Source organism: Hordeum vulgare, chromosome 6H (genome assembly GCF_904849725.1).
Source record: "Hordeum vulgare subsp. vulgare chromosome 6H, MorexV3_pseudomolecules_assembly, whole genome shotgun sequence".
Classification (NCBI taxonomy): Eukaryota; Viridiplantae; Streptophyta; class Magnoliopsida; order Poales; family Poaceae; genus Hordeum; species Hordeum vulgare.
Window position 1 is genome coordinate 529,798,631 of NC_058523.1, and position 10,533 is coordinate 529,809,163.

General features: G+C 44.8%; 1 protein-coding gene across 1 annotated transcript; it reads left to right on the plus strand.

The window, feature by feature from the left end:
• The first annotated feature begins 2,741 nt into the window (after positions 1 to 2,741).
• Positions 2,742 to 10,533, plus strand: LOC123406346 (RRP12-like protein). The gene is made up of 19 exons (XM_045099849.1): positions 2,742 to 3,299; positions 3,465 to 3,996; positions 4,105 to 4,356; positions 5,105 to 5,196; positions 5,469 to 5,666; positions 5,774 to 5,965; positions 6,046 to 6,267; positions 6,661 to 6,827; positions 6,916 to 7,009; positions 7,108 to 7,164; positions 7,262 to 7,390; positions 7,489 to 7,560; positions 7,967 to 8,080; positions 8,283 to 8,444; positions 8,535 to 8,663; positions 8,993 to 9,094; positions 9,214 to 9,290; positions 9,442 to 9,564; positions 9,690 to 10,533. Exons 1-19 carry the CDS (start codon positions 2,757 to 2,759, stop codon positions 10,246 to 10,248), a joined length of 3,816 nt encoding a protein of 1,271 aa, XP_044955784.1. The 5' UTR covers positions 2,742 to 2,756; the 3' UTR covers positions 10,249 to 10,533.

Genomic DNA, 10,533 nt, shown 5'->3' on the forward strand with positions numbered 1-10,533 from the left:
GGTAATACAACATCACACACAAGCCTTGCAAGCAATGTAACTTAGTGTAAGTTACGGGATCTTGTATTACGGAACGAGTAAAGAGACTTGCCGGTAAACGAGATTGAAATAGGTATGCGGATACTGACGATCGAATCTCGGGCAAGTAACATACCGAAGGACAAAGGGAATGACATACGGGATTATACGAATCCTTGGCACTGAGGTTCGAACGATAAGATCTTCGTAGAATATGTAGGATCCAATATGGGCATCGAGGTCCCGCTATTGGATATTGACCGAGGAGTCTCTCGGATCATGTCTACATAGTTCTCGAACCCGCAGGGTCTGCACACTTAAGGTTCGACGTTGTTTTATGCGTATTTGAGTTATATGGTTGGTTACCGAATGTTGTTCGGAGTCCCGTATGAGATCACGAACGTCACGAGGGTTTCCGGAATGGTCCGGAAACGAAGATTGATATATAGGATGACCTCATTTGATTACCGGAAGGTTTTCGGAGTTACCGGGAATGTACCGGGAATGACGAATGGGTTCCGGGGGTTCACCGGGGGGGGGGGGGCAACCCACCCCGGGGAAGCCCATAGGCCTTGGGGGAGACACACCAGCCCTTAGTGGGCTGGTGGGACAGCCCACAAGTGGTCTATGCGCCAAGAGAAGAAAAATCAAGAGGAAAAAAAAGGGAGGAGGTGGGAAGGGAGGAGGACTCCCTCCCACCAAACCTAGTCCAACTCGGTTTGGGGGGGGGGAGAGTCCTCCCCCTTGGCTCGGCCGACCCCCTTGAGGGTCCTTGGACCCCAAGGCAAGGCCCCCTCCCTCCCACCTATATATACAGAGGTTTTAGGGCTGATTTGAGACGACTTTTCCACGGCAGCCCGACCACATACCTCCACGGTTTTTCCTCTAGATCGCGTTTCTGCAGAGCTCGGGCGGAGCCCTGCTGAGACAAGGTCATCACCAACCTCCGGAGCGCCGTCACGCTGCCGGAGAACTCTTCTACCTCTCCGTCTCTCTTGCTGGATCAAGAAGGCCGAGATCATCGTCGAGCTGTACGTGTGCTGAACGCGGAGGTGCCGTCCGTTCGGTACTAGATCGTGGGACTGATTGCGGGATTGTTCGCGGGGCGGATCGAGGGACGTGAGGACGTTCCACTACATCAACCGCGTTCTCTAACGCTTTTGCTGTACGGTCTACAAGGGTACGTAGATCACTCATCCCCTCTCGTAGATGGACATCACCATGATAGGTCTTCGTGCGCGTAGGAAATTTTTGTTTCCCTTGCGACGTTCCCCAACACCAACATGTCAAAGTCGGCCCAAAAAACAACCAAACAGGCCAACATCAGCCCAAATAACAGCCTAAAAAAAACTAGCTCACTAGCGGGCCTATCGTGTCCACAGGCCGACCCGTATAGCCTGCATGTCGTGCTTGGGCCGAAAGGCTGCGCACATGGGCCGGCACAGCCCGGCCCGGCTAATATTCGTGCTCGGGCAGGTCGTGCCGTGCTAGGCCTGTTTATGGCAGGCCGTGCCGGACCGGCCCGTTTGGCCAGGACTGGTCGGGGGTTTCAACCTCCTTTTAGAACAAGGAAATAAAATAACAGTGGAAAACGATTAGAATCAACCGGTTGATCTCTGTCTCTCGTAAACCTCCTCCTTTGTTCGACACGTGTCCTCGTGGGCCTGCCCACCGCATCCATCCAACCTTATCCTCATCCCTTCTTCACCTTATCTTCACACAGCCACGAGACATCTCCCTTCCCAGCGTCTCTCTTCCTTCTCTCTCTCCCTCTCGTCTCTCTGATGCAGACCGGCCGGAAGGGAAATAGAGCCGGCCGTCGCCATTGCCGGAGACTTGCCCCCTTCTTCTCCTCCTCCCCTATCGCGCTACAGGGATGTTGCAAGCCCTGCCTCCAAAAGCCGTCGTGTTTGTGCTGCAACGGAGCATCAATGGAGGGTTGCCATGGTCGTCAGCGATGGAGGCAGCCGATGCTGCAAGCCCTGGCGCTGCAATGAAGGCCGGAGTTGCAATAGAGCTCCTTCGGATGCACATGTGCTGCGTTGAAGCTCCATCGAAGTTGCTATGGAGCTTCGTCGGAGCCGACGATGCCGTAATGGAGCTCGGCCTGGGTTGCAATGGAGCTTCACCGGAGCGTCGATGCTGCAATGGAACTCGGCCGGAGTTGCAAGGAAGCTTCGCCAGGGCTACAATGAAGCTCACCGGACGTCGCCGATCCTTCATTGGAGCACCGCGTGGGGCTGCAATGGCGCTAGGTGAAGCTGTGGCGTTGCGCTGCTCGTTGATGTGATCCAACGACCCTATGTGACAAATCGTACGACCGAACAGATGAATGATTTCATTAAGAAATCATCCGACTGATTCGTAGCAGCGTCCAATAGTAGTAGGATGCCCGATGCGCAAAACGTAAGTAGTTGCGTTACTTTTTTATTTTTTTGAGGGGTAAACTGTAGTTGTGTTACTTACTTTATTTTTTAGGGATAGCAGTTGTGTTACGGGCTGGTTTATTTCCCCTCTAGCCAGCCCATAGTCCACACTAAAGAAATGAAATCCCAAACTACCCATTCGAACTGCCACCCAGCCCACTAATCCCTCCCGAAAAGGCCCACCCACATTTGCGCCCCACGAAACAAAACGAGCCAGCCCGTCTCTCCCAACCTCCCCAAAACCCTAGCGCCTCCTCCCCCCCAAAAGCTCCGGCCGCGCGTGCAGCCCCCCGCCCGCCCGCCACCGCAGCCATGGCCGACGTCGACATGGAGGAGCTCCCCCAGACGCCCCGCTCGGTCTCCGGCGACGACCCCGACCTCTCCCTGTTCTCCGGCGAGGCCGACCTCGCGGCGGCCATCCTCGCCCGCCTCGGCGGCTCGCGGCGGGAGGTCGACGAGCACCTCTGCGCCACCGCCGCCTCCTTGGCGCAGACCGTAAGGGACAGCGGCGTCTCCCCCTCCACCGTCGCCTACTTCGCGGCGGCGGCCGCCGCGCTGGGCCCGCTCGCCCGTGCGGGGCCCGCAGCCGCCGACGGCCACCTTGCGGGCGCGCTCCTCGCGTTCCTCTCCGCTGCGGTGCCCGCGCTCCCGGCCGCCGTCGTGCGCGCCCGCGGCCGCGAGGTCGCCGACGACGTGGCGCGCGTGCTCGAGTTCCCCTCCACGCCCGACTCCGGCGTGAGGGCGGGGGTGAGGTGCCTCGCGCACTTGATATCCGCGGGAGACAAGTCCAGCTGGGAGGCGGTGGAGCCGCTCTACGCCGTGGTGCTACGGCTCGTCACCGATGATCGGCCCAAGGCAAGCTACCATCAAGTCTCAGAAAATCGGTGCCATATCGGGGCATCTAGTATAAGATAATGCCAATGATTTCCACGGCTTTAAGTTTGCTTTACTTAGCCCAAATTGCGAGTGTTTGGATCAACATGTTGAAGATTGTTCATAGTTTACTTTAATGGGCTGCAGGTGCGAAATCAATCTCATTCCTGCTTGCGAGATATCCTCCTGAGTTTTCAGAGAAAAGCTGTTTTGGTTCCGGCAAGCGACGGAATTGCAAGATGTTTTGAACGGTTTCTGCTGCTTGCTGGAGGATCCAATGATGCAAACACTGGTTCAGCAGCAGAAGGACCTAAGGGGGCTAAGGAGGTCATACATATTTTAAATGCTCTCAAGTGCTGCCTTCCTCTCATGGCATCCAAGCCTTCCAATACCATCTTAAAGTATTTTACAGCACTGTTGGGTCTGCGCCAACCAATTGTCACAAAGAGTATATTGGACATTCTGCATGCTGTTGGTGACAGCCCAACTGCGCAGCTTAAACCTGATATGCTATTGAATCTCATGTGTTCTCTCGGGACATCAGTCTCCACTGAAAGAAAATCAGGAGATGAACTCGCTTCAATTGCACGGATTCTAAATATTGGCACTAGAAAAGTTTATAGTCAGAATAAGAACGTTTTTGTTGTAAAGCTCCCGCTAGTGTTTACTTCGCTTGGAGGTTGGTGATTTTCATAAATTTAGCATTTGTAAGTTGTATCGTCATTCCTTGGTTGTTATATGTTACTTACAAATCAGATTAATGTATCTTACACAAATTGTTTCTCAGATATATTGGCAAGTGAATTTGAAGAAGCTAGATTTTGTGCTGTGGAGACTTTCAAAGGATTAATAGATAATTGCATTGATGAAAGCATGGTGTCTCAGGGCATTGACCAGATTAAGGCTAGACATCAAGGGGTGAGATCACCCACCGTCATAGAGAAGATATGTGCCATCCTAGAGGGCTTGCTAGATGTACGCTACAGTGATGTATGGGACAAATCATTTTGTGTAATTTCATTCGCATTTGACAAGTTAGGTAAGCATGCCATTGCTTTCACCCTTACTTATGTTGGTTGTGTTGTTAGTCTAAGCTTCTATTGCTTTGTAAATCTCATTAGTTGGCACCTGAGGCTTCATTTGCAGTAATTCAACTTTTTAAAAGCACTTCTTTGCAATCTCGCCCTAAAACTGGCCTCTGCATTATCTTTATAGTTCTGTGATAATGGTTGTTGTAGATCTGTTTTAAATTTTCAGTAGCTTAGGCCTGTGCCAATGCATTGCCTCTTATGACGTTATTATAGAAGCATTAATAATTTAAGATACAACCATGTCAATGCATTGTTTCTTATGAGTTGTATTGTATCTACATTTAATAATTTAGGGTAATGCATGCATATGATTGGGGTAAAACCATTTTTTGCCTATGGCCACGTGCAAGGGTAGTATGTTAGCTAAGATACAACCTCAATCTCTTTCTTCATTAACTAGTATGCCACGTCATCGAAATGCCTATGAAACTGCGCTAAGAAACTAGCATTGGCACAGACCTTAGCAATATTGGATTGCAATTAATCTTTCTAGTTTGTGGTGTCTCGTCTGGTCATGGAGATGCAATTAATCTTTCACCATGTTTGTTGCCGGCCATTGCTATGTGCCATTAACAATCTCTACTTTGAATGCTTTCTGATAAATTGGACTTTTTTCTTTTCTTTTGCTACTGCTAGTTTGTTGCTTGATATTAAGCTGTCTCAGTTCTTGAACTAATTTTTCATGGGAAACAATAGGAGAATCTTCATCTGCTCTATTGCCAGAAGCACTTAAGAACCTGGCAGACATGCAGAACATGTCAGATGATGACTTCTCTTTCCGGAAGCAGGTATTTCTGCCTACCACACATGCACTTTGATCTTACCCGCATACCTGCTTTTCCGCATGAATTACTTATGAAATTGCCTGCTGGTGAAGATTTGGGGTTGCCAGAACTTATGCTGCTTAGGATTTTGCTACGGCCTATGAGCATAGATGCATAGGAAATATATAAAGCTGTAGCATGTAAACTTGAATGCCCTCCATACAACTAGAATTAATTTGGGATATTATGTGATTAGTTAATCGGCTGGCTTACCTTCAAATGCTTCTATTTTGCAGCTCAATGCATGTCTTGGTTCAGCAATTGCTGCAATGGGGCCAAAGAATGTTCTTGATATCCTTCATATTCAGTCAATATATGATGAAAATGAATGGATTCTACCTATTTTAGAAAGGCACATTGTTGGTGCTAGTTTACAGTTTTTCTTGAGAGATATTCTGGGCATCATTAGAGCTGTAGAGAAGAGTATTCCCAAGGTATGCCAGAAATTGAGATCTTTTTTTATGCTTTAGCAATAAAAGGATCAAGCCATTCATTTTTCAACTACAGCCTGATTATGTTTCCAATATCTGCAATTGACCAGCTTTTGAAAGACGATAAGCTTTTCTCTGCCAAGAGAGCAGAGGGTTATGTGTATTCACTTTGGTCTTTGTTACCATCTTGCTGCAACTATCCATTTGATACTTCAAGCAGCTTCAAAGTTCTACAAAATGTTTTATGCGACACTCTCCAAAACCAGCCTGACTTGCGTGGCATCATTTGTTCCAGTATTCAGGTCCTTCACATTGCCTCTATTCCAGTTACAGTGAACTGCTATGTAATTTTAAGTGTCTTTCTGACTTGTATTCGTTTTAGATTTTAATCAAACAAAACAAGGAAGCTTTGTCAATCAGTAACAAAGAGGACATTCTTGTTGAGGATGAATTAAGCAAATCTGAAAGAAGAGCAAAAGAACGCTATACTAAAGAGTTAGCTGAGGAAAATTTGAAAGAAATACGTGCTTTCTCCTCAAAATTCTTGGAGCTATTAAGTTCTATATTCCTGTCATCCTCAAAGGACGCTATTGGATTCTTACAGGTATATATCGTTGCTGTTTGCAATATAGATATGCTGTCATCTTATTGCGGGGCTTGATCCAATTGTACAGTTTGTGATTATTATGGGGCTTGATCCTTGTGGGTTATGCAATTTTTTCTCAGAGTTGTTTGATTTTTCTTTCTAATTTGTGTCTTTAAAGTGTAAATTTCCTGTAAGATAGGCTGATAGATTATCATTTCAAAGTTTGATAACAATCTCCATGATATCATTTGAATCCATTACTGCTAATAGTCAATTATATTTTCTGGAGTGCAATTTCATCATTCTCTTATGAATTTCATGTTGGGTTGTTTCATTGATTGACTGCATTTCAATTATATTGCTTGAAAGCCAGTAACTTACACGGCTTTGCCCTCTTCGTTGGACCTATAGCCTGCGATAAGTGAGATAGCGTCCATATCAGACAAAGATGTTGTGGGCAAGCTCTTCCTTGATGCAATAAGAAAGTTGCTGGATGCTACAAAAGCTGTTAATGCACAGCAAGTGGATGACGGTTCAATGCAGATTGAAGATGATTCCAATACAAATAACATGGCGAGGTTTCACGCAGTTCAATTTTTTTTATGTGTGCACCCTAGATTCCAGTTGAAGTCCAGTGTTGATTTCAAACCTTGATTTGAATTTCAGGGCCCTCCTTTTAGAATTTGCAGCTTCATTAATGCCTGGATTGACTGCAAAGTCTATCAATGTGCTATTCAGTTATGTAAAACCTGCAATTAAGGTACATATATGGTTTTAATGCAACTTATCTTTGTCTTTTCCATTTAAGCAACGTGTTACGTAAATTGCTTGTACCTTACTTCTTTTTTCTGGTTCTAGGATAGCGACTCAATGAATCAAAAGAGAGCATACAAGGTCCTCTCAATGTTACTTAAGGTTTGTTTTTGTTTTCATTTAGTTAATTTATATGAACAATTGCACAAAACAAGAAAAACAACTTCTGAACTTTTTTATGTATGCTGGACTATTTCAGGACGCTGAATTTATTGAGAGGAATTTAGATGTCCTGTTTGAATTGATGATTTCGTCGTTGCCATGCCAATTTCCATCGAAGCGGTACAGGCTTGAATGCCTGCATCACCTTATTGTTTACATTTTGAAGGTTGGTAAAGCAGAAACATCGACACAGTTTATGAACAAATGTACAATATCTGTATCTGGGAGAGCATTAACAAATGTGCATCGCTTTCTTGTCTGCAGGATCCATCTAAGCTTAGGAAGAGGGAAATTGTTAGTTCATTTCTCACTGAAATACTTCTTGCCTTGAAGGAGGTAACGATTTAGTATATTATACTTTGCACTTCATTATCAAATATCAATGTAGCCAGGAAGAAACTTTATAATGCTCAAGTAGCATGCTGCCAATTTGTCATTATTGTTTCTTATTCCCTTTGAAACACAATACATAATTACAGTTTCTTGTTATTACATAAGTCTGTTCTTTAGTATTTTTGAAATGAAAATCGATCGAAGTGAGTTTCTCTGTTCAGAGTAGTACTCTAGACCATTACTGCTTACATTGATCAAGTGCTAATGTCAAATGGCATAGTTCTTTCTCTTAACTATAGTTACCGAAGCAAAGCTCATTTTTTCTGATAGAACAGCTTCTGAATGTACTTATGTGGTACAGGAAAGTCAGATGTGAGATTAATGGTGACGAGTTTATGTTTCTTTGCAGGCTAACAAGAAAACCAGGAATAGAGCTTATGATGTGCTTATTGAAATCGGACGCGCTTGTGAAGATGGTGAAAATGATGGGAGGAAGGACAGCTTGCACCAGTTCTTTGACATGGTACTTCAATGTCATTATGCATTTTGATTTCAGTTTTTTTATGGGAAGTCGACCACTTGAGCACTGTGATGTTGCTATTTGGGTACCTAGCATTTTCCAGTGTGCTCAGTTGTCAACTCTTGATAATTGGAATCTTTTTCTCCCTCTGTACAACAAGATATGATCCATAGTTTGGTTTAACTTTGTCCGATTTCATGTTTAGGTAGCTGGTGGTCTAGCTGGTCAAACTCCACATGCGATCAGTGCCGCTGTGACTGGGTTAGCTCGCTTGACCTATGAGTTCTCAGATCTTATTGGAGTAGCGTACAAGCTCCTCCCATCGACTTTTCTTCTTATGCAGAGGAACAATCGAGAACTTGTCAAAGTAACATCATAACACACCTCCAGTTCATGAATTTAGCTAATCTATAATTTCATCACAAGCTCCTTGAACTAACATTGATATTGTGGCCAGGCCAACTTAGGCTTTATCAAAGCATTGGTGGCTAGATCTAAAGCTGATGTGCTTCATGAGCACTTGAAGGGAGTCGTTGAGGGTTTGTTGAGCTGGCAAAGTGATAAGAAGAATTCTTTGAAAGCAAAGGTATTGTCGTATCGATTGATTGTTTTTGATGGAGCACTGTTTATTTTTAAAAGGAATGTGCTATAAATAAAACCAAGTCCATAAAATGTAAAGTCAACACTTGTACAAGTTTGAAAAATGAATGCCTACTTCTGCATGTTAGTATTTTACTCTGTCTTTGCTGTTGTCCTACTTTATGTCAGGAAAGCATAAATAAGTGTTTGGGAAATGAATGCACATTTTTGCATATTAATGAACTCTTATCCTTTTATTTGAGCTTGCTTGTAATTTCACTCTTCTTATTATTAGGTATTTGAGCCTGCTAATAACTCCACTTGTTTTATTATTAGGTCAAGTCACTTGTTGAAATTCTTGTGAAAAAATGTGGTTTAGATGCGGTGAAAGCTGTGATGCCGGAAGAACATATGAAATTGCTCACCAATATCAGGAAGGTAAGTTCAATTGTGATACAAATCTGCAGAGTTCCAACAAAAGCTTTACAGAGAAGAAAATAATGACTTCTCCCTCTTATCGTCTTATTTCTACCATTTTTTTGCAATGTTTATTCCAGATTAATGAGCGTAAAATGAGGAAGGGCAATTCATCTGGGGATGGGGAGGCTATGTCCATGGCCTCAGGAGCTACAAGGTATTACTGGCATGATAATGCCATAATTTAGTGCCATCTGATCTTTTTATGGAAAGTCATGAGCTTAGACAAAAGTATTTTTTGTTTAATCTAATTTAAACAAAGTATCCACATCTTGTGTTCAACTGATTTATCCATGCTTTGACTGCAGGCAAAGTGGATGGAATCACACACAGATGTTTTCTGATTTTGGAAGTGACGATGAAGACTCGAATGGTCCCTTTTCCAAGCAGCATACTGTTGCTTCTCGTAATGGATCAAAAGCTTCAACGCGGTATGTGCCATGACATTGCCTTGCTGAAAGGCTGCCTGAAAAGCTGAAACAATTACCAAGCTGAAAAGCTGCCTGAGAAGCTGGAACAATCATAATTGTTTGTATTTGCTTTTATTCACGTCCAGGTCGAACCGAAAGCATCAAGATAAGAACTTGCAGGAAAAGTTCATTGATCACTCGACTGGTGAGCCCCTAGATTTACTTGACCAGAAGACAATGCGGTTGGCTCTCAAATCGACAGGAAAAAAGAGGGCTGCACCCGATGACGATGACGACGACGAGATTGAGATGGACCCTGAAGGCCGTATGATCATTCGCGAAGAACGGGAAAGGCGTAAAAAGAAGCCTGTCGTCTCGCATGACGAGGAGGCTGATGACAAGACCTCTGTCAGAAGCCAGTCAGTGAAGAGGAGGAAGGTGGCCAGCACTGGTTGGTCCTACACGGGCCATGAGTACACCAGCAAGAAGGCCGGTGGTGATCTCAAGAAGAAAGACAAGATGGAGCCGTATGCTTACTGGCCTTTGGATCGTAAGCTGCTCAACCGCAGGTCGGATCGCAAGCAGTCCGCACGCAAGGGCATGGCCAGTGTCATGAAGATGGCGAAAAGGTTTGAGGGGAAGAGCGCTTCGGGTGCCCTCGCAGCCAAGAGGACACAAAAACATAAGCTGAAGAAGAACAAGTGATAGACTTGAGGAGTGTAGGGAATTTTTGTAACTGTACAGTGAGGGTTTAGCTAGCACTAGTTGCGCTTGTTGGGGCGTATTTATGCTGGTGCCGTTTCTCTGGGTTTTTTCCTGAAGGAAAATTTTGACTGCTTCTCCGGTTTTGTCCTGGAGGAAAAACTTCAGTTTCTTGTTCGCAAGATATACTTTTCTGTATCTTATGTTTTTTGTACTTCCAGAATCAGATTGACTGAAATGTGTTGTAATTTAGATTGATGGTGGAATGTAAAACCTTGCAATTTGTCA

Bases quoted from the DNA above. Each gene is read 5' to 3' on its own strand.
- LOC123406346 (XM_045099849.1), top strand. From the start codon at position 2,757: ATGGCCGACGTCGACATGGAGGAGCTCCCCCAGACGCCCCGCTCGGTC. The intron at 7,010-7,107 runs GTACATATATGG...TTCTGGTTCTAG, and splicing joins ATGTAAAACCTGCAATTAAG to GATAGCGACTCAATGAATCA. The intron at 9,095-9,213 runs GTAAGTTCAATT...TGTTTATTCCAG, and splicing joins TGCTCACCAATATCAGGAAG to ATTAATGAGCGTAAAATGAG.